A 24,989-nucleotide genomic window follows, 5' to 3' on the forward strand; every position below is an offset into this window, starting at 1 on the left:
GCCCTAAAATGTAATGTCCTTTAGTTTTTCAGAAACACAAATATAGTCACATCATTCCTTTGTTTAAGTCCATTTAGTGGCATCCCGTTACTCTTAGCCTAAGTCTGAACTCCCTTACCCACCGCAGGGGGCCCCCAGGATGTAAGCCCCACCACCCACTCCACCTCAGCCCTCTGCTCTTCTTTTACCACTTCCCCTCTCACACTTTATATTCCAACAAACTCAAACCTCTTTCCACTCCTAAACATTCAACTCCAAACTTGTCATTGACCTGACACCTTCATAAATGCTTTTAACCTTCATCTGCTAACTTTCAGGTCTTGAATTGAATGGCCTGCACTCAGGGATGTGCTCCTCAATTCCTAGATGGGTTAGGTCTCTCTACTATATGTTATATCACACACTGATTTCATGCCTCTGTATTACTTGTTTAATGTTTTCTCTGTCCCTCTAGCATTGTTTCTACGAAGGCAGCAACTGTTGCTGCCTTGGTCAACACTATATTTGCAAAGCCCTCTCCAATGACTGCAACATAACAGAGCAATTAAAAAAATATATTTTTACAGTTAGATGGATACACCATCCTGTTTAATGTGATTGATAAAATGTAAGTGCCATATATCTCAGGCCACCCTATCTATAAGCTGAGAATCTTTCCTTTACTGTGCTCAGAAAAGTATCTTGAACCCACTTAATATCTTTTCAATAAATAAATATCATAAAATAACATCCCCCAAATTGCTTAATTCAATAAAATATGGAATACAGACCAGCTAAAACACTATATTCACTTTATTTCTAACCTTTCAATTGTTTTGATAATATGTAAAGAATAAAAATGAAAACAAGACACTACTGTGTTACATCAAGAAATAACTTTATCCAAAGGGAATTCAAATGGAAGATATATTCAACACCAATTCATATATTAGTAACTTATACACATATTATCAAGTATAACCACCATAAAAGCACAAAATAGTCTCTCACAGTTTCCACCAAATTTCTAGATTTCCTTATGTGTCACTTCCATGACTACCAACCACACATATAGAGAGTAGAAGAGTAGAAATTTTCTTTCCAGGAAATTTACGAAATGAAAAAGGAAAACTATGTCAAAAGATAACATAAGTTGGGGGCCTGAATTTACTTTGGAAAGGCTGCCTAAGGCACGACCAAAGTGAACAGTTGTAAAAAATCCCTGATCAGACTTTAAATTTTTATAATTTCAACTCTAACTATAAGATAAGGTGACTACGACAGTTGTTATAATATTTTCTCAGTACAGGCATATCTGAGAAATATATCCAGGGCACTGTCATTGCATTATACATTTGTATTATATCTGATTACATGAAGTGTGAAAGTCAATTTGGTTAATTTTTCTTTAAATGCATTTTAAGAACAAATGGCACTTGAATAAATAGTGGCACAATAGGGAAAAGGACATTTTAATATAAAACAATATTAAATCAGTATGTGATGATGTTGAGTGTTAAAATTGCAAGAATTTTACAAACTGATAATTTAGAAATTATACATGCTTTTATTCAAAACTACAAAAAGGTACCAATTACCCTAATTTGCTGGAATCACAGTTCTTATGACTAACAGCATCTATTGATGATCCTGATCAAGAATTAATAATTTAAAAAAAATTTTTTTACAAGGAACAACTCTGGTAAAATCAGAATATAAAATTATGAAGACCAACTCAAACTGACAGTGATGACTGTTATTTGCCCTAACAATGAGTGCTCGTGACCAGCAGTTCCCTGTAGCCTGTCCAGGTGGCTTAGGTGCTGCTGAGGAGCTGGTGAATGAGAATGAGGAGCAGGCCCAGCGGGTGGGGCTCTGGACCCTGCCCCAGCATTAAACAGAGAAGCTCCATGTCTGTTTTACCATATATTGAGAGTATGTGTAAGTCATTTTTTTTAAAACTTCCTGTGATTAAAAGGGAAAATTCTGAAAACCAGCACATCGCTATGCTGTTTCCAAGCACACAAAGAACTGAATTAGGACATCTGAGAAAACCGTGGCTCCAAATAATTGGAAAAATAATCAGTTTTCTTCTTCCTTCTTGGTAATGTCAAAACTGACTAATGAGCCATACTATAGAGTAACAGACTACTGGTTAGGAACCTTCCAGTTAACAGCACAAATCCAGAGGCCAGCTAGCCAAGCAGGAAGGTGGTAGGTAACAGCTCACCTGGGCTAAGCAACCACGACAGCAGGCAGGTCCCCTCTCAGCCTGACCTTGGCAATGAAAATGTTTCTGAGAAATCAAAGCTGTTAGTAGCTGACAGCTCACTTCCTTTAGACATTGCAGAGAACAAGAGACATGGGCTGTGGGACAGGTTTTCAATACCAGTGAGAGGCATGTCAACATGGCACTGTGTGCATCTACTTAAGGATATGTTATAAATACACAATTTTAAATGTTAAATTACTGAAGATAATTGGCCAATATACGGATATGCATAGTACTTAGCACACAAGTCCTCAATAAAATGTCACTAAATCTATTCTGGAAATGTAATGTTCACTAAGTAATATGCTGTAAAGGGTAACAGGAAAAAAAATTCTACTCTAAAAAAAAAGCATGTAAAGTACACTCTATCTTAATGCAGCATTTAGAAAGGGTTTTGTTTGCTTTTATTTTTTTTCTCTTTTTAAATTACAACACGTTTTATGCTTAATACGATATATTCTGTACTTAGGAAATAGCACATTACTAAAACGTAAAATGTGAATTTGATTAACAGATAACCAGTATCATGAGATTAAAAATCAGACCAAAATGCCACTTAAAAAAGGAGAAAACATATAAATGAATCTGTACAAATTAATGTATGGGACCCCAGTGAGGAAAGTATAAAAACTTTTTTTTAATAAGTAAAATCTTTCATTAGTTAGAAAGAAATGGAATTCTGAATTTCACCTTATGTGTCTGGTCCTCATAGCTTTCCTGGATAAAGCGGTCCTAACCATTTTAACGAATCTTAATTAAAATAATCTAATAAGGTAGAATCTGGAACAACCTATCATCTACGCATCTATAGAATCCTGAGTGTCACATTCAGCCAATGAAAACAAAGGCCGAATCTGACCATGTTTACAGTTTTCCACAATGAAAATAAAATATCTACAAAGGCAAATAAAAATGGCTTACCTACATGAGGTTTCTTTTTTCACTTGATTGTACAGTTAAAAAATTGAATATGTGTTTTTCCTGCTCATTTAGTACTTTTCAATGAAGTCCCATGTGAGTGCATGCTGTTTTGTAAACTGTAGTATCTAAACTGCAGCAAAAATCAGATGCAATTAAAAAGAGGTTTTACCCGATGGAAAAGCACTAAACACAGAGTTCCAGTAACAAATTCAATCTCGTCTAATTTAAGAAGCTCTCCTAATCAGGTATGGACATTGGCTTTAACATACACTATGAACCAAGTATAGCAACCTGCAAATCACATCATCCCAACAATTTTTCATTCCAATGACAAACATTTAAAAACATCATTTTCTTCATATGAAAGTAAAAAACAACAATGGCAAACTCAGCTTTTTCCATACTAGTTTCTAATCCAAACAGCCTCACCGCAATTACTGGAAATCACTAGTAATCACTGAATTGATTGAGCAAAGATGGACTTGGCACTGTCACCCCAAAAAAGTACAAAAGAATGCTTTAAACAGATATAATCCATAGAAAACTACATCTACGTCATAAATGCTGGAGGTGAAGAGTACATAAAATGACAGATACACGATTCTGGGTAAAAGGTGGCATTGCTCTACACAGCACAAACGAATTCTACTGAAGTGATCACAGCTCCTCTTATTTCGTAGCTGGGTTCTTGGGAGGAAGGAGTTTGTAGGTGTTGAAGTAGCCCACCACCTGCTGGGGAACTTCCGCCAACACACACTGAGCAAGTGCTTCTTTTGGAGCCTTGTGAAAAACAAAATCAAAACAACTTTATCAGCAACTGAATTTTTACTGGTTTGTTGAAAAAAGACTAGGGATATTCAGAAGCCATTAAAAAGCAGTAATTCTCAATTCGTAGGCCTGTATCTTTTCTGAGGAACAGTCCACAAAGTGTGGAATAAGCTAAGTAACCAATGTTACTTAAGATTGCTGTTATTATATTATCCCTGCTGACATTTATCAAGCCCTTCTTCAGTTCCAGCATTTTAACATTTGATGATTTGTTGTTGTTGTTCTTTAACTTTTAAATGTGGGCCTTTCATTCACTTGGTATTAATTTTTTTTTTTTACCTTTTATTGTGAAATAATTACAGATTCACAGGAAGTTGCAAAAATAATACAGAGAGGTCCCATGTACTCTTCGCCCTGTTTCCGCCAAAGGTAACATCTTTTGTAACTATAGTACAATATCGAAACCAGGCAACGGACATTGGTACAGTTCACAGACCTTATTCAGATTGCTAGTTTTACATGCGCTCCTTTGTATGTGTGGGTATAAAATTCTATACAGTTTTGTCACATAGGGAGATCTGTGTAACCACCACCACAATTAAGATACGGAAGTACTTCATCACCACAAAGCTCTCTAATATTACTCCTTTATAATCACACACATGCCCTCACCCCCTCCCGTTGCTGGCAGGAATGTTAAATGGTATAGCCACTCTGAAAAAGTTTGACAGTTACTTTAACAATTAAACATGCAACTACCATATGACCCAGCAATTGCACTCCTGGGTATTTACCCCAGAGAAATAAAAGCTTATGTTCATATAAAAACCCATGCATAAATATCTATATGCAGTATAACAGACAAAACGAGAAATAACTCAGATGTCCTTCAATGGGTGAATGGTTACACAAAGTGGGGTACATCCATATCATGGAATAGTACTCAACAATACAAAGGAATACACACAACAACTTGGTGACTCTTGGGAGAATTAGGCTGAGTAAAAAAAAAACACCAGTCCCAAAAGGTTACGTACTATATGATGATTCCATTTATGTAACATTCTTGATATGACAAAATTACAGAAATGGAGAACAGATTAGTGGCTGCCAAGAGTTAAGGAAAAAACAGAGGTGGAAGGGCAATGGATGTGGCTATAAGAGGCCAACATGAGGGATCCCTGGGGTGCTGTATCTTGATTATATCAACATAAATATCCTGGTTATGGTTCTGTTCCACAGTTTTTCAAGATGTGACCACTGAAGTAAACTACATACAACAGTTTCCTGATAAATCTTCATCAAACCAACTTTCAGCTTGATAAATCACGCACATACTTATATAGAGCTTCTTTCTGTTGTTACAAAGGTAAAGATAAAATATATCTTAAGACATTCAAAACAGTACCATTTTTAACAATTTATCTTATAGACTGCAAGAAACACACTGTATATAACCCGAAGCAACATTCCAAATCCAATCAGAGCTCTCAAATGGAAAAAAGACAGTGATCACATATTCTCTAACCCCACACCTACCCAACTTGCCTGGTTGTAGACGGGCAAAGGTCTGTGTTCAAACATCTTACTGTTTGAATAAGGAAGAATAATACTCACATTCTGGAACTGTCTGAAAGGCACAAACTGGACGATATCTCTGATGGCCACCTCTCCCGATGGGGAACGAAGACTTCCACCATCACCATCCAGAAACTCCATGGCACTAAAGTCGGCACCACCAACTCCAACAATGATGATGGACATGGGCAGCTTGGCAGCATTAACTATAGCTTGTCTGGTTTCATCAAGGTCTGTGATCACACCATCCGTAATAATCAAGAGCACAAAATATTGCTGCCAAAAAAAAGAAAATATGTCCACTGAGCAAGTCAAACTCTCAAACAATAAAAGCTATGGTTAATGATAGCTCTAACTTGATGAGTCATTCAGTCTCTATCTTGTTCATTTTCCTTGGCAGTCTCTACCCACAATACCACCTGCATAAAATATTCTAAGATTCTCTGATGACAAGGAAATTGACTCTTACAAAAACAGGTTCATTAAAAGTGCAGCAGATCACAAAATAGGGTTGGCAAAATAGACAGAAGCAAGGCATCTAAATGTCAAAGATTAACCTTTCAGTAAGCATAGGAATAAAATAGAAATAACTGAACTATTAAATATGTCAAAGTATCAATCAAGGGGGCAAGTAACAACTTCACTCTCAAAAGATCAAATAAATACAGAAGTAGTAGAATTGTTTACCACACTAAATTACACTTTTTAAAAAATGGATATGGTTTAAAGGGGGGAATCTTTCTCTACATTCAGTCATCTATGATAAAACTTTTCATAGTAGCAAAATGTTACATAAAGTTGTGACTCCATCTTTTGGGCCATTTAAGTCTAGAATGGAATAAAATGTATAATAGTAGCTAACATGTGCGGAATGTTTACTCTGACCCAGGCACTGGGCACTTTATGCAAATTATTACATTTAGGCCTTTCAACAACTGTGTGAGGTAGTTTCCCTTACCTTACTTCTGAGTATAATTAAAATAAGAGAGATTTGGTATCTAAGGTCCAATAGGTAAGGGTAACTAATTCAAATCTCTTTAGTACAGTAAGTAATCTTGCAATTGCAACTGATGTGCTTAGTCATCAAGCCCTAATTTTTTAAGTCTACTTCAAAAAGGTAGCTAATATCCTTTTTTGGTAGAATCTTAGGAAAATTAATTCAAAAGAGACAAGAGAAAAGATTCATGAATGCAAGCATTGTTTTGTTGTTGTCTTCTTCTTCTTCTTCTTCTTTTTTTTTTTTTTTTTTTTTTTGAGACAGAGTCTTGCTCTGTCACTTTTCTGGCTAGAGTGCAGCGACATCATTATAGCTCACAGCAACCTCAAACTCCTAGGCTCAGGCAATCCTCCTATCTCAGGTCCTTAGTAGCTGGGGCTACAGGCATGCGCCACCATACCCATCTAATTTTTCTATTTTTTGTAGAGACGGGGTCTTGCTCTTGTTCAGGCTAGTCTCAAACTCCTGTCCTCAAGTGACCCTCCTGCCTCAGCTTCCCAGAGTGCTAGGATTACAGGTGTGAGCCACCAAATCTGACCAATTTTGTCTTATTCTTAACAATTTAACAATAGATGTTACTCCCAAGCCAAGGATGACTGTACCATGGCATCTTGTCCTAACTCTGTATCAAGACAGAATAAATAAATAGAAAAATGGCAACAGGAGCAAGTACCAATCCACATTCTTCCCATCCCCTGGCTGCAGAATACTTACAGAAGCTGTTTGCTGTTGTGTGGCTGCAGCAGCAAATCTGGCCACATGATTTATGATTGGAGAAAAATTAGTTGGTCCATAGAGTTTTAGCTGAGGAAGACAAGTCCGGTACGCATCTACAATGCCTTGGATTCCTAGACGGAAAAAAAACGTATTAAAAATTCTCAAGCATAATGTATTTATAATACAGGCTAATTTAATTATATCACATATAGTGTTTTAAATACTCAAAAGTTCTATATTCAAGAGGTCCTCTAAGCTATGTGTTACAAAACTCCATAGCTATGCTCCATTGCAAAAACCTATAAATTCTGCCTTCCCCCAGTAAATGGCATTTATTCTCATCACAGTTGAATTGTTCATCAGTATACAGTAGGACTGTTACATTTGTGCTTAATTTTGATGTGCTTTGGGACTGTGACTGATGGAAAAAGAACCACAAAAAAGGTGCTGTATCATACAACTGATGATAAGAGGTAAGAAAAAGTTCCTGATAAAATAAAAAAATAAAAAAATCACATATATGGCCAGAGGTTCTACAAAAATAGCAGATGGCTATAAACCTAATATTAATCCTAGTTTATTAATTGATGCAAGTGTTCATATTCAATAACTTGAAGGTTAAGCATAATATCGTAGACTGTATTAGTTCCAAATACTCACTTCCAGGTTATTTACCCATTTTGCTGTGGAATCACTAATGTGTTTGTTTATGGGCTACTGCCTGGGGCCTGCTGGAGGTGGGTTAAAAGTTAGACAGGACCATTTGACCAGCTTTGACCAATGCATGTGAATGAACACGACATTCCTGCCTAAGCAGACATTTTCAGAACTACTGCCTGCTTTCTCCAGCTCTCTTGCTTTTTGCCTCTTCCATGGAAGCAGCACATTCCAAATAAGAGGTGCTCCTTCAGCCTAAGTCCCAATATAAGAAACACAGAGCAGAGCTACAATCTAGCCATGTGTAAAATGAGCAAGAAATAAACTGTTGTCATTATAAGCTACTGAGATTTAGAGATTGTTTATCATAACAGCACAACCTAAAGAAAGTCCACTGACATTCCTGGTAAAAGCACTGCCGATGAAACCTATATCCCACATATGCACCTGTTGAATCTGCCCTTAACCTCAGAGTGCTTAGGATACAGGTAGGATACTACAAATCCTAAAAAATTCCCCTTAGTACTTGCTGCAGTTATCACAGATATCTGCCACAAAAAAAAAAAAAACAAAAAACCTTTTTTTTTTCTTTTTTTTGAGATAAAAGTCTAATTCTGTTGCCCAGGCTAGAGTGCCATGGTGTCAGCCTAGCTCACAGCAACCTCAAACTCCTGGGCTCAAGCAATCCTCCTGCCTCAGCCTCCCGAGTAGCTGGGACTACAGGCATTCGCCACCATGCCCGGCTAATTTTTTCTATATATGTATTTAGTTGTCCAGCTAATTTCTTTATATTTTTAGTAGAGATGGGGTCTCGCTCTTGCTCAGGCTGGTCTCAAACTCCTGAGCTCAAATGATCCACCCACCTCGGCTTCCCAGAGTGCTAGGATTACAGGCGTGAGCCACTGCGCCAAGCCAAAAAAAACTTTTAATGTGAACCAAAACAGGTCTCTTGCTTTAAAAATATCCAATAGAACATAGGGCAACAAGGAAGAGAAACACATACAGTCATGTGTTGTTTAACAAAAGGGATACATTCTGAGAAATATGTTGTTAGGCAATTTCTTCATTGTGGATTGTGGAACATCAGAATGTAGCTACACAAACCTAGATGGTATAGCCTACTACATACCTAGACTATATGACAGGTACAGCCTATTGCTCCTAGACTACAAACCTGTACAGCACATTACTGTACTGAATACTACAGGCAATAAACACATTGGTAATCTGCATGCCAAAACATATCTAGATATAGAAAACATAGAAAAGGTATAATAAAAATATGGTATTACAATCTTATGTGACCACAGTCATATATACGTTCCATCATTGACCAAAACATTGTAATTCGGTACATGACTATACCTGATTTAAAAGCTTCACAAGACCAACTACCCCCTCTTAAAATTTAAGAGTTCTAATAAACTCCTCTTAGTTACTTTGAACTTGGAACCAAGCAGTCCTATAACCAACCTTTGAGAACATAACTCATTCATATGCGGGGGTGGTTTTACATGCTAAGGTGCATGTAACTAAGAGTTAGCCCCGTAGTAATAAAAACAATTTTAACATCTTCTAGCAGCAGAATCTCACTGCAGTGACAAATGCTGCAGAAAAATTGAGCCCATTACCACAGCATTAATGTTTTCTTCCAATTTTATCATCTTAGCTTGCTTTTCAACCTGAAGGCATAAACAATTAATTTAATTTATTCACAAATATCAATAGCCTTCAATTCCTCAACTAAAACTGAATTATGCCAAAATCCTTCCTTTGAATTAAAGAAACAGGTGAGACAGGCTATTTCTAGGCAACTAAGTTCAACGATTAACCAGGCAAAGGTATTAAACTTCCTTGCTTCAAAATAAGGCTCTGTATTTTTTTTCTGCACAGTATCTCCTTTGTCTAAAACCACACAGATTCTTTTTCCAGACTGCAAACCAAAAATAAAAAAGCATGCATGGTGAGCAGCCCAAAGGCAGGCTCATATAATTCACAGAGTAAATGAACTTTTAGAATGAATTATCACATGACATGTCATCCATTTTTAATTACAAAAAAATTCAGAAATTATTCCAATTTCATTATAAGCATGAAGCACATTTCTTGCAAAGAATAATATTCCCAGTTTCAAATGGCTAGGGATAAAAGAAGTTACAACCAGCCACTGAAAGTGCTTCAAGGGAACACTGAATCAGGATGGAAAAAGTGTTTTGGAAAAAGGAGAAAACCCTAATACAAAATACCCCCCCAAAAATGTTCATGCTGTTCCACCCTATGAACATTATTTAGAAGAAACATATATTTTTAGTTGGCCAGATAATTTCCTTCTATTTTTAGTAGAAACGGAGGTCTCACTCTTGCTCAGGCTGGTCTCGAACTCCTGACCTCGAGCGATCCTCCCGCCTCGGCCTCCCAGAGTGCTAGGATTACAGGCGTGAGCCACCACGCCCGGCCCAACTATTTAGTCTTATATAATTTAATGAGCGATTTGACATTTTAGGTTGATTGACCAATGTAGTGAAAAGGAGGAAGTACTTGGATATCTGACGTGTAAAGAAAAAAGTGAAATAAAAGACAAATGTCTGTCTCCTGCTCTCTGCAGGAAAAGCTGCTATAGGAGCTCAATTCTTTGTTCTTTTCATCCACCTCATCTATTTACAGAACACTGTGTGAGCAACAGGTAAGTAGATGCTGGACACTTTTTTCTTTGTCCACTGACTGGTACTCTGAGAAATGCTTCAAAAGATCTATCTGACGAATTATTCTTTTTTTGAAGATTTATTTTTAAATCAATTTACACATGAACATACTTTTAATATACGATTATTTGTATTTATATAGTCCCATGACTGACAATTTTTTTGCTCTATTAAGTCTCTGAAGGTAGAAGAATTTATCTTACAACCTCCATCATCATAATACTGATTTGCCCCATAATTATCATTACCATCCTAACCACCAACCTAATGCAACTTTTCTACCTTATACAACAGAAAGTGAAATATGTAACAAAATGAAACCTAGAGATGAAATGTGACTAGTTTTAAACCAGGAGAATAAAACAAGTAACAAAGACTAGTCCGGTTTTGAATTTAAAGTCTTCATGTCTGTTTTTTAACTTACCGTTACAATAGGGATTGGATGGGTTAAAATTCATTGGAAATTCATGTGATACCTGTCAAAAATGAAAGAAGATTGATGAGGCCTGTGTTGCTTTTCCAGAAGGCAAAGCTTTAAAATGAAATTTCCTCTTACCTGCCACTGAGGAGGTATCTGAGCTCCAAAACCAAAAGCTGGAAACATCTTATCACTAAAAAGAAATTTTTTAAAAAGTAAAATATTGTTTTTTTCAAAATAAAAAGAGCTTTATCTTTACTCATAATAAAATTAATATGGACTAATTTCAAAAAAATCAAAATCTTAGAAAAGTATAAAGATAAAACAAAGATTACCCATAATAACTGCCAGAGAGATTCGACATTAGTATTTGACAACTCACATTCTAATATTTTTTTGTATATTGAGGAAGAAAAATGTTTCTCTCTGCATATTTTGTAAAAGTGGGGTTAATATTCACGGTTTATAACCTACTCTTTTCTACTTAAATCTTGTGCATCACTTCACTGAACAATGTGTAAATAAATCCCTAAAATCACAAGTTTTTTCATCTGTTTACAGCAAACTCAGTTGGCAGCAAAATCTGATCTCAGCTGAGAAGAGGTGATTTATAGCCTTTATTTATGCCACTTGATATGAATATTCATATATTTGGGCACAGAAACACAGTACAAATGCCACAGATCATAAAACTCTCAGGTTTCTGTAGCAAAATGTATTTGCCAATATTTGGCTGCAAGCGTTTAGAGATAGGGACTGTGCACCTGAACATAGAAAATCTTGTGAATGGTTGCTGAGTGTCTCACTGTACCGATATTCTCCCCTCAAAGTCAGATAGCCAATGTTCTGCCATTATAAAACACTGTAAAACTATAAAACACTATAAAACACTGTAATGAACATACTAATTTTTCTATTAGGGCTATTCTTTTTATATTTATTCTTCATGGTTCTTTTTGCATTGAAGATAGAACCTTTTGCCATGTCAGAAATATTTTTCCCAGTTTGCAGTCCGTCTTTAACTTTGTTTACAGTATATTTCTTTTCTGAGTTTTTAATATCAATGAATGTGAACACATAAAAACTCTTTTGTGATTTCTTCTTTCTCTGTCTTGCCTGCCTTCTCTGTCTTACCTAAAGGCCTTTCTCTCAACGCAAGTTTATACAAAATTCACATATATTTTTTCCCAGAACTGTCAAGTTTGCTTTTGATATCAAACTTCTAGTCCATCTGGAAAGTGTTTTGGAGTAGGATATGTAGCAGAAACTGCTGCTCTCTACAAATACCTATTCTCCTCTTCTTTAATAATCGAATACCTGAACTAGAGACTGCACCTCCTACCTCCTTTGAGCTGGATGTGGTAAGGTGGCTAGGTTCCAGCCAAGGAGATGCGAGTAGAAGTGAATTGTCAGCCACTTCTGAATCAGGCCCCTACAAGGGAATGCACATGTGTTCCCAGGTTCCTTTCTTCTCTTCCCACTGGCTGGAGAAGACGAGAACCAGAGCAGCTGCCTTTGACCCAGGGCTGGAAGTTATGAATTGAGAATGGCAGAACTCCCTATCAGTCCTAACTACTTACCTCTAGACGTGCAACATGCAAGAGAAATAAACCTTTATTTTATCAAAGCCACTTTGGTTTTGGGTGTCTATTTCAGCAGTATGGCTCTAAACTCTAATTTATACAGAATAGCATCCTAACATACACAAGTATGAATCAGGGATCCAAATTCAATTCTTGTTCAGTTGGACAGCTGTTACAATCCCTTCCCCGAAATTCACTTATGTCTATTTCTGGACTACTTGCTTGTTTCCACTGGTCATGTACTCCATCCTCTTAATTAAGATAACTTTAAAATAAGTTTTAATATCTGCTAGAACAAATTCTCTTTCATTTCTTTTTTTTCTTTTTTGCTAGAAAATTTCTTGGCTATTCTGATTCATTTTTCCTTCTAGGGAATCTTAAGAATCATTTTGTCAGGGTTCCATTGCAATTTTGATAAAAATTGATTAATTCAGGGAGAAAATTTTACATCATTGTGACATCTGCCTATCTAGAAATCATGGTATATCTTTCCACTTGTTTAAATACAAGTTTTCGTCTTTGTCCTTCAGTACAATTTTATAGTTTTCTTTATTAATGATCCTAGATTTTTTTACTAAATTCATTTTCATTTTTCATTACATTATGAATTGCAACTTTAATCCACTATCATTATTTGAATTGGTTACTGCTGGCTAGTGAGAAATTGTTAGTTTTAATTTTATGTTGTATCTGACCACCTTTCTGAACTCACTACTAATATTTTTCAGTTGATTTCTTTGAGGTTTGCATTCATTCCTTACAGGATTGCTAGAATTTATGTATGAAATTGTCCTGGGCCGGGCGCGATGGCTCACACCTGTAATCCTAGCACTCTGGGAGGCTGAGGCAGGTGGATCGCTCGAGGTCAGGAGTTCAAGACCAGTCTGAGCCAAGAGCGAGACCCCGTCTCTACTAAAAATAGAAAGAAATGATCTGGACATCTAAAAATATATAGAAAAAAATTAGCTGGGCATGGTAGCGCATGCCTGTAGTCCCAGCTACTCGGGAGGCTGAGGCAGGAGGATCACTTGAGCCTGGGAGTTTGAGGTTGCTGTGAGCTAGGCTGAAGCCACGGCACTCACTTTAGCCTGGGCAACAAAGTGAGACTCTGCCTCAAAAAAAAAAATAATAATTTGACGACTGCCTAGGAAATAGGTAAGAAATAGTTTTTACTAGTGTTTACAAACCATATCATCCGAACTTCAATCACATACAACTTATCCCTAATGAATAAATCCCAAGGAAACAAGATCAAAGAAAGAAGAGCCTTGCTGACATGGATCAGCTATTAAATAGGCAAGCTATACGTAATGTAACTAGTCACAGCAAGAGATTCAAGATCAAAGGTAAACACTAAGATTGTCACAAAGAGAAAAATAGAAGAAAGTAAGGGAAATTTTAAGGAGAAAGCTATTCCTCCCAGAACCCCCATCCTACCACCTATATCAGAGTTCTAGCCATCTGATGAAACAGAAACTGCCCTTTCTGGGGAGTTATGAAAACAAGCATTTTAGTTTTTCCAAAGTCATACTCACGCATCATAATCTTGAATGACCAGTCCCACAGACCAGATAGCAGTCAAATACTCATTAACACCGTTGGGGCTGATGTAATGAAGGGAGTCTGGAGACCTTGGGTCACCATTGGAGCCAGTGAAGTCCACTCCCACCTGTCAAATAACAATTACAGCCCTTACCAAGGAGAAGGCAGGGACACCTGTGCTTGATGTCCAGGAAAACTTCAGGAGAGGAGAGACAACCATTCATCCTAGAGCCTGCTACTGCCATTTCCTAATAAATGCCCACCACTATATCCATAGACAATTAAACAGGTAAGGCCTGAACACGAAACAACCTGTTGTTCCTATTTCTCTAAAGTCTTAAATCATGAATTAACATACCCATTACCTAGACTTAGGGACTATTTTTTGTAAGTTTGTTAGACTGATGCTTTGTATTACTTAAATTACTTCAGGAGAACTACTAGTTTATACATATCTGCTTTCTCTCAGGAAGAAGAGATCTTATCAACAAAGCTGAGAGTTTTGATAAACTGAGACAACCTGTCTGAGGTCTTTGAGGAGACCATGCTGAGCAGATTGTGTAAATTTCATCACAAAGGCAATTTGCTATAAAAGAAAGAATACTGTAAAATGGAGAAAAAAGCAACATGTTACAACCTACACTGAAAAATTCAGTGTGCTACTTACAGTAAAATTCAGCTGACATCCTCCCATGATATAGTCAAGAAATGTGCATTCTACTGTAATCTAAAAATAAAGAAAAATCTGTTAAAATTACAACTCTCCTACTATACAAGAGAAACAAAAAGTTCTTTGGCATATGTTTTTAAAAGTTTGTAAATTGAACAGCACGTGATATAAACGTGTAAATCATCCCTGCTTTCAAGTCTAGGGCTTCTCTACCTTTGCATGTCATGAATGTATAAGATTTTACTTCAAGATAATTATAACAATGTTAACATTAGAATATTAATGGCCAAAGATGAAATACACTCACTTTAAGTTTTAAGAAATTAATAATGAGTCTAATATGTTGAGAACTTTAATAAGCATAGTAATCAAAATTTAAATAAAAACAAAAGCAAACAAAAAAAACTCCACTTGTCCACCGTAAGAAATCTGGCTTTTCCTCTCCACTCATAACATCTCATCTTAAGATTATGATCAGAATAAATGCACTGGGTCAGGCCATTTCCATAATGGGCTGGGAAAATACCACAATGCTTTATATTTCCTAAGATAATGAAAAACTTTAATATTCCTTGTCTTCTGCTAATACATTATCAAACCTTGGAAGCAAGTTACTTGAAAGATATCTTTACTATTTCCTACTCTATTCTTTTTCCTAATGGCCAGATGCTCATGGGATTTTCAACTGCCTAAAATTCAAGTATTTGTTTGATATATACCATACTGACAGGAGAACTTGAAATATAATCTCATTATATTATAAGTAGCCAAGGCCAACTAACCTCACACTGTTTCACAATGATAACACCTGAATTCTTGTAGCTTTTTTTCTTTTGCCTCTTTTTTTCATTTATGCATTCAAATTCAATCTGTAGAAAAAGATGACAAAAATGTTTATTTTTATTAGCAATTGTAGAAATATCAATGCAAATTCAAATAAATGACTTTTTTCTCTTGGAATCAAACCACCTACTGATATAAATCTGCAGAAAAATACAACTCAGAAACAATGACATAACACATTAAGTATGTGGAATATTTATCAGTTAAATTTCTATCAATTAAGGCACTCCTAAAATCACAGATCTTTTAAAATAGTTCCCAAGAATAAAATTATCTCTGTAGGTAATTTCCTTGCAATGCTTCAAGTAATAATCTTTCTTCTTTATAAAAAAGGAAATATAATATTACCTCTAGCTATTATCAACACAAAGAACAAAAATATGGCTTTTAGAAAAGAGCCATAAAACAAATATATGAAAGCCCAATCCTATAGTCAAATATGCAGCAAAGACCATCTCTTTCCACTGGGTATATATGTTAGAAATAAATCCAATCTCTAATAAATACATTCTCCTTTATAGTTCCTTCCCCCAAACAGAATGATCTTCCTTCCACCTCCTATCTACCTATCCAACCTTAAGGCTTGGCTCACATTGTTCTTCTCTATAACTTCCACCACTGTGGTAGTCATCTCTGATCTCCATTCATCTCCTTAAGCTTCTACAACCATATGAAATTTAGCTACATACTCTGTCATATTCTCAATTGTTTCATTTAATTTTTGCTTCACAGCTAGGGTATAATCACCTCCAAGTTATACCTTTGAATTCTCACTGTCTTATCTAGTAATAGCATAAGAGACACTCAATCAATACTCAATAAGCTGCCTCTTCTGGTTAACAGAAAGCCACTTATATACTTAGTCATTACTAATTCTCTAAGAATCAAGCATTGAAAAATACATTTGATACAATCATGCAAAACAGAATTATGTTAAATTCCTTGATGGTTCAGGATCTTGCCAGAGTTTCAGTCATAATCAGAAATATTAATGATTGAATATTAGAGATACAGAAATGCCCTAAACAGAATTCTCATTGAAAAAAGGCTACATTACTTCATTCATTCACACTTTCAGGTTCAGTAAGTACTCCTTTGTTCTACTTAAGCCTGGGTGTCAATGGCTCTCAGGCCTGCCCCCAGCTTTCAGACTCCATGTGGGAGGGGTGGGGTCCTTCTACTGCAGCAGCAGAAGAGTACACTGAGGCCAACTGCCTTGTGTTGGCTGCCAGATGGACCTGCTATCCACGGGGGACGAATGTCTACTATTGAAGCTGATCCTGCTCTGTTTCTTCTCCACGTGAATAAAGTATTGCTCCCTCCAGTGCTTGATTGTATTGTGATTGCCTTGGTGACTCCAATACGCAGATACAGTAGACAAAACTGTTTAACTTCTATTCCTAGTAACTGACATTGTGATGATCTTCGCTATCCCCTTTGTAGTTAGGGTCCTTACCTGGCATTGGTAACCATCACATGGTATTCTGCTCAAGAAAACTCATGTCCCAAATATGAACTTTGGATTATGTGATTACTAAATATTTCAGAGCATTATGCGATATAGAATAAAAACACAGTAAACCATTTGCTATGCCAAGGGAAAAAAAATGAAATACAGTAATGAATATATAGCCAAACTATAAGGTATATGCAAATGCAAAGATGTAACTTACAGGTGAATTTCTGGAGGCGTCTTTGAGTTTTGTCATGGTGGTTTGAAATGTTCCAATGAGATCATGGGACCCATCATTGTCATAATCATAACACTCTACCTGAAATAAATATAATAAAAATATATAAACAGCAATATAATTTTATTAAAAAGTATTGACTGAAATAAATGTAACCTATCAAGAAGTGCCATTTTAGTTAAAATAAGTGAAAATGTTTAATATGCAGTCCCTACTTGGAAAAGTAGGAATTAACTTCCTAGAGTAGCAATAGTGAAACACTTTCAAATCCCAACTATCCTTAGAATGGGGCTCTAAGATAGATCACAGGCAGATGAAAAACACAAATACTACTTAAATTCCCCATTAAGCAGTTTCTAGCTCCTCTATCATGCCCTCAATAAGTGCTGATAAAGGGCAAAATGAAATTATAGCTTCTTTCTCATCCGCTTCTTTACCTCGTTAGCACTAGGCCAGGGCTAAAAGCCACTGTCTAGAGAAAGAAAGGAAGTCAATATCCTAGGTGGTTAAAAATTATGTAATCAAATCCTAGATAATTTAGGTTTATAGAAAATATATTTCATTAGCTACAATCTGGTGAGGCTAGGTTTGTATTAAAAGTTAGATATGATAAAGTCAGATTTGCATTATTATGAGGATCACAACTCTTACAATGAAATGGACAATTCCAGGGCAAGAGAACTCAGTCCACCGAGGAAGTATCTATACGGGGTCATATTTACTCTAATTCCATGTAAGACAGGGTGAGTTCTAGTCTTATAATGCTCTCTCTCTGAAAGCAGAAACAAGAGAGGTGAGAGTATTTAATTTGCATGTAGTTTTGTGCCAGGTTGACAGAAGTAACCAAAAAGTAAATATGCACTAGAATACTAGAATATTCTTTGCAGTGGGAAAACTAAGGTGGGGTGAATTACTAGCAAGCAGAAGTGTTTAAGGGAACTTGAAAACTGGCCATAATAATTGTGTACATTCAACACCAATGTTTTTATAGTACTTTATAATTTCAAAACAGATCATTTCATTTCTGCAAACATTTATGGTGTGGACTGTGCACATTCTCTAAATAGCATCGTGAGATACAGAGAGTGGGAATTCTGTTACTATTATTCCCACTTTGCAGAACTAAAACTTGGAGGAATTAAATAAAACGTCTTAGAAGACAGGATATCTTGTGTGGTAACAGACACAGGTAAAGTAAAGCTATGCTAAGGACACTCTCAAATCCTTCTATAGCCTGTGCTTTAAAATAAAAGCTTGTGACTGAGAAGCAATTTACATTTATCCTCAACCAAGAGAGCTTCATCTTGTTATTATCCCTCACAAAGTGATATTAATCACCAAGTTAAAATGCTCAGGATTTTATACATATACTTGGCAAAGTAATTGTTTTTCCCCTTGGTTCTAAGAATTGAGCGCTTACCATAACTGGAACTTTTAAATTCCTTATTTGTATTGTCATTCTTCCTCAGGAAGACTAAAAATCAATCAATCAATCAAAATAGCCAAGATCTAGAATTGCAATCTTGAGTTAAGAGTAAGGGATTTTATTTGGGCCAGGTGCGATAATCCCAGTACTTTGGGAAGCTAGGCAGGAGAATTGCTTGAGGCCAGGAATTCAAGATCAGCCTGGGCAACATGGTGAGACTCCATCTTCACAAACAATTTAAAAAATAGCCAGGCATGGTGGTGTGTACCTATAGGCCCAGCTGCTCAAGTGACTGAGGCAGGAGAATTGCTTGAGCCCAGGAGCTGAAGGTTGCAGTCAGCTATGATCATGCCACTGCCCTCCAGCCTGGGTGACAGCATGAGACCCTCTCCCAAAAAAAAAAAAAAAAAAGCAAGGAAAGAAGGAAGGAAGGAAGGAACAGAGGGAGGGAGGGAAGAAGGAAGGAAGGAAGGAAAGAACGGAAGGAGAAAACAAAACAAAAAATGCTTTCCAGGCACTTTGTCACTGACCAAGTCTGACAGTTTTGACTCTTGCCCTACATTTTCAATATCCAATTCTTAAACCAAAAGCCTTTTATCTGACTCTTTAATATATCAAAGGAAAAGAAAGTCAATAATTTTAATAATTTTTTCCAGAGGAAGTAAAACTTAGATAAGGTGGAAAACAAACTATCTTAATATTTTAATAAGTTCATGTTTTTTTAACATACATTTTTCAATTATGGAAAACAGAACTTTACAATTTAGGGAATAACTGCATTTAGGGAATACCAATTTGTATCTAGCAGATTAAGGCTAAGATTTTATTTAAACAAAGCTTATGAACAGGGCTAAAACCATTCACATGTTTAGACTGAAACTTCAGGAAATGTAAAAAATATTTTTAAACTAAAAGTTCTGATTACTCACTATAATAAATATAGAGGAAAAGCCCCTCTCATCCCCTTAAAGGTAGACATGATATTTATAATCCTGGCATATGTCCAGGTATAGTTTGAGGTAAGATTTATGTTATTTAATTTCTCTCTTCTCAAGAATTCAAAGACTAGTACTACTGGTTGTTTAAACAACAGTATGCACAATGATGTTATGTATATTGTGCATAACAGTATGCATAATAATGTATGCATGTGCATATGTATATATAAATGTATAATAAATGTATACATATACATTTAACAGCTATACAAAATACACCTATACATATACAGATACATAATGCATATACATAATATACATATAATGTATACTGTGCATATGCATAATAAATATGAGGGCTCTCTGGAAAGTATCCAGCCATGGTGAATATAAGAAATGTCTCTATTTTTCATATTACATGGCTGGATACTTTCCGGACAGCCCTCGTATATACATAATAAATAATAAATGTATGTATATATACATATGTTTATATGCATATATGTAAAAGAATACACATATCACACAATACTACATTCACTAAGGCATTCCCATTTTAGGCAAGGTAGCAACATGCATGATTATTTCTCTTATTCACTTGATCTTATGGAAATAATACATGCTAGAGTAATAACATATTGCAGCAAAGAAACTAGCAAGGATTCTGACTCTATTCTCTGCCCTTTACTCTTTACGATGCCTATAAGCAATTTCCAAACAAGAACAGAATCACAAATGTATGACTTTCTGATACTGCAAAAAAATACATAACTAAGTGAAATAAAGTCAGTAATGATGTGTCAAACCAAGTTATGTATAGTTAAAAACAAACCAAGAAACTTTGAAGAATGAAAGACATTTATCAGAGAAAACTCAGAAAATCAATTTACTTACTATAATAAAATAGCCCTGTAAGCATGCCACTGTGAGCAAAAAAGTTTAAAAAACATCGTTTCATTGTTAACATATCATTACAAACAATCAAATAGTTACGGCTTAGGCATTTTTTCCCCAGACGTCACTGCCTCCTCACATTTAATGATGCTTACTGTTTTTAATGAGAAAAGCAAAAGTTCTGGATTTGGTATAATAATAAAAACTAATTTGTATAGCTAGTTTTCTACTATTTATTTTGGACTTAAATTTTTCACTGCTGTTTAAAATATCATACAAATCATACCTATATGGGATTTTTAAAGTTCTCTACAAACTGGGAACAATTTTTAAGGATCTCAGAAATGAAGTGGTTTTCAATAATAATGGCACCTCTACTGTATTTAATGATTTACAAAATTTTTACTTTTGTTAATTTCATTTTTACTTTTTTGTAAGGTAGAAATTATTAGTTCCATTATAAAAGTGAAGAAGTTAAGTGACCTGCCCAAGATCCCTTAGTTGGTTAAGGGCTAAGCCAAAACTTGAACTGTGGTCTGACCTCGAATCCTATACTTGTACCACAATATTACCTTTCCTGCTTTTACCAAATTAACTTTTTTAAAAAATTGGCCTGCTGACCTCTGAGCATAAGAAAGGCTTCTATTTAGAATTATTTAAAGATGATAACTCTAGCATAAAAGTGTCTCAAAAAATATATAAACATACACACATACATATGTATAGTTGTTGCTAAATGCCTATGAACAAAAACATTAAAAAAGCCCACTGAGACATCTGTTGTTTGCTGTTTCCACCCCACTTCCCTGACTCTCTAAAACTAAAGCCATCTAAAAGCTTTCAGTGAATATACCTTACTCTGAAAATAAGGAACAGATTGCCACCACTATTCTCTTCCCTTGCTAAGGGCTGGAGGAAGTGTTCGGTTCTTAGGGTAACATTTACTTTTATCTGCAAGGGACACACCAAAGGCAAAGAATGTAGTTAAATGTATCGCCTATTGGCAGAGCAAAGCAATCTTATTAAAATACATACATATGTTTAAATTGGACATTTTATATTTAAAAGTATAATACAAAATAAAATAGAAATTACACTGTTTGATTAAGCATTAGGTTAACAGATTAGTCAAACATGCCTACTCCTTAAACTATCTCACTTAATCAGAAGACATTTCTATTTTAGTATTACTATACTCATATATACATGAACTTCAACCCTATGGGTATCTGTTATACCATTTACTTTCTTTAAATACTATCTTATATAATTAACTTTATAAAATAGGTTAACGTGTAGTATTTATGTATTTGATACACACACACACACACACACACACACATATAATTTCAGGTTACCTTAATGGTTTTGTCCATATCTCCATAGCACAGAGAGTTGAGAGAGATTTTAAAAGGTCTCCAAACAGGATTCAAGTTGTTTTTGATAACCTATAAAAATGAAGGTTCAAAGATCTGTTAGAAAAATATCTAGTTTATTAAAGTTTTGCTCTTGAGTTTCCTAGGTTCTTGCTACACTTTCACCATCCTTCACCACCTCAACTATTTCAACAAGAAACTAGCTAGGACAATATTATACAACTGTTATCTGAAAAATGTGATAATTGTCTAGTTGTGGTACATTCTGAGGAAAGAAGAAAACTACTTGGGAAATATATCCATCTATTACAAAGTGCAATTAGAAACTGCAGAAAATTATTGATTTTGTTGGAAACCAGGATGTTACTATAAGACAAAGAAGATTCAAATATAAAACAAAAAATGGTAAATATGGAATAAGAAACAACCTCACTATATTGGATTTAAATTGGAGAAATAAGTCTAAATTCATGGTTTACAATTTTAACACTCTTATATACATACCTAATAAACAGATACACACAAATATATATATTTCCCAGCTGTGTCCATTAAAAAAGCCTAAAAGCAGTGACATCCCAATAGCAATGAGCATATTCAGCACTAAGATGTTGGTGTTTAAATACTATTACTACCCTTTGCTAGCAAACTTTCAAAAAGAAAAAAATAAAATAAAAATAAATAAACACTATTACCCTCTTACAGGAATAGGGTTCCTTAAGAGGTATGGCACATTCCAGCTCTGAGACAGGCAAAGTACAAGGTGAACTGAGAACTAAGAGAATGATTAAAGATGAATGGGGTCTTCGTTAAAAAAAAAAAAAAAAAAGAAACCCAAACCAAAAAACAGGAGCCATTTGAAGGCACTCTCTCCCTGGTCAAATTTGGATTAATTTCAGCAGCAAAAATGACAGTAATGAATTACAACACAATGCATACCATTTGTTATAACACTCCATGAATTTATAATGACACTAAAAAAGAAAGTGAGAGAGAAAAGATGAAAGCAAAATGCTTGCTAATATAAGTAAAAGGGATGAAAAATTTAGGGGGAAAAAATCACTATTTTATAATCCCCAATATAGTTAATAGTAATTGAATCAGGCAAGGATCATCAATGGATGCTAAAACTACTGGGTGAAATACCAGAGAATAGATAATACATGCAGTTTCAAAGTACCACACCACATATCACTTATTAATTATAATGGGGAAAAAATGGAACTTTATCATGGTGAGATCTGGTTGTCACCAGCTTAATTAAGTAGCCAAGCATGGCATCACCAATACTGGGCAGCCTGCCACTATGAGTCCCCTGACAATGCAGAGGAAGGTACACATATAGCATTCTCAGTAGAAATGTTTGATTTGGATCTAGTTGTGAGGATGTTGCACATTCTGGTCTTGATTATTCAAAAGATTCAATGGCATGAGAATATAAAGGATGTAGGGAGAATAGTTCTATATTGGAAACATAATAGCCAAATGCAAAACGTGAGCCTTGACTGGATCCCACACAAAACAAAACAAAACAAAATATATATAAAACATGTGTGAGACAACTGAGGAAATCTGAAGATGAACGGTATGGTGCATATGATGTTATTAAATAAATGTTAATTTTCTCAGGTGTGGTTGTATAGAATGCCCTTGTTCTTGAGAAATGCCTGCTGTAGCATTTAAAGGTGAAGAGTCATAATGGCTGCAGCCTACATTAGGATGGTTTTACAAAAGGGAAGTATGTGTGTGCATAAGTGTGTATGTGTGTGTGTGTGAGAGAGAGAGAAAGATATATATATAGAGAGAGAGAGAGAGAGAGAAAGAGAACATAACTGTGTGCAGGTATGACCAGTTGATGAATCTAGGTAAGGGGTACAGAGGAATATATTTAGTATTCTTTATACAACTTAAAATTTTTTTAAATAAAAATAATTAAACATGATAGCATGCTTTCTTTTCTTTAAGAGAAAAAAAAAATGAGCACATTGGCCTAGTATCTCTGGCTGTATATAAGTCTGAATTCAGATTTTTATGTATGTATCTTTTTAATTATCTACTGGTATTGGCATACATTTGTAATTTTTAAAAATCCAGATTACTACAATTTCCAAAGAAAACCTCCACCCTACTTTTCTTTCTTTCTTTTTTTTTTTTTTTTGAGACAGAGTCTCACTCTGTTGCCCAGGCTAGAGTGAGTGCCGTGGTGTCAGCCTAGCTTACAGCAACCTCAAACTTCTGGGCTCAAGCGATCCTACTGCCTCAGCCTCCCGAGTAGCTAAGACTACAGGCATGCACCACCATGCCCGGCTAATTTTTTTTTATATATATATATATTTTAGTTGGCCAGATAATTTCTTTCTATTTTTAGTAGAGACAGGGTCTCGCTCTTGCTCAGGCTGGTCTTGAACTCCTGACCTCAAGCGATCCACCTGCCTCAGCCTCCCGAGTAGCTAGGACTACAGGCATGTGCCACCATGCCCGGCTAATTTTTTTTTTATATATATATATATATATATATATATATTTTAGTTGGCCAGATAATTTCCTTCTATTTTTAGTAGAGACAGGGTCTCGCTCTTGCTCAGGCTGGTCTTGAACTCCTGACCTCAAGCGATCCATCTGCCTCGGCCTCCCAGAGTGCTAGGATTACAGGCATGAGCCACCGCGCCCGGCCTTTTCTTTTTTTTTTTTAAGACAGAGTCCCGACTCTGTTGCCCGGGCTACAGTGCTGTGGCATCAGCAAAACTCATAGCAACCTCAAACTCCTGGGCTCAAGCAATCTTTCTGCCTCAGCCTTCTGAGTAGCTGGGACTACAGGCATGTGCCATCCTGCCCGGCTAATTTTTTCTATATATATTTTTAGTTGTCCTGCTAATTTCTATTTTTTTTTTTTTTTTTTTTTTTTAGTAGGGACGGGGTCTCGCTCTTGCTCAGGCTGGTCTCGAACTCCTGAGCTCAAACGATCCTCCTGCCTCGGCCTCCCAGAGTGCTAGGATTATAGGCATGAGCCACCCTAC

At 35.7% G+C, this 24,989-nt stretch overlaps 1 protein-coding gene across 1 annotated transcript in view; it reads right to left on the minus strand.

Annotated features, from left to right (window-relative positions):
* Window positions 1-906: 906 nt before the first annotated feature.
* Window positions 907-24,989, minus strand: part of CPNE3 (copine 3) — a 44,105-nt gene continuing 20,022 nt past the window's right edge. Inside the window, exons 7-16 of the mRNA XM_069466262.1 lie at window positions 21,955-22,044; window positions 17,321-17,419; window positions 15,587-15,673; window positions 14,802-14,861; window positions 14,128-14,261; window positions 11,148-11,202; window positions 11,016-11,067; window positions 7,230-7,363; window positions 5,558-5,794; window positions 907-3,952 (exon numbers count right to left, since the gene is read on the minus strand). Coding sequence (XP_069322363.1) covers window positions 3,842-3,952; window positions 5,558-5,794; window positions 7,230-7,363; window positions 11,016-11,067; window positions 11,148-11,202; window positions 14,128-14,261; window positions 14,802-14,861; window positions 15,587-15,673; window positions 17,321-17,419; window positions 21,955-22,044 — 1,059 coding nt within the window. The 3' untranslated portion in view covers window positions 907-3,841. The remainder of the gene's footprint in view (window positions 3,953-5,557; window positions 5,795-7,229; window positions 7,364-11,015; window positions 11,068-11,147; window positions 11,203-14,127; window positions 14,262-14,801; window positions 14,862-15,586; window positions 15,674-17,320; window positions 17,420-21,954; window positions 22,045-24,989) is intronic.

Source organism: Eulemur rufifrons, chromosome 3, assembly GCF_041146395.1.
Source record: "Eulemur rufifrons isolate Redbay chromosome 3, OSU_ERuf_1, whole genome shotgun sequence".
In the NCBI taxonomy this organism is placed as follows: Eukaryota; Metazoa; Chordata; class Mammalia; order Primates; family Lemuridae; genus Eulemur; species Eulemur rufifrons.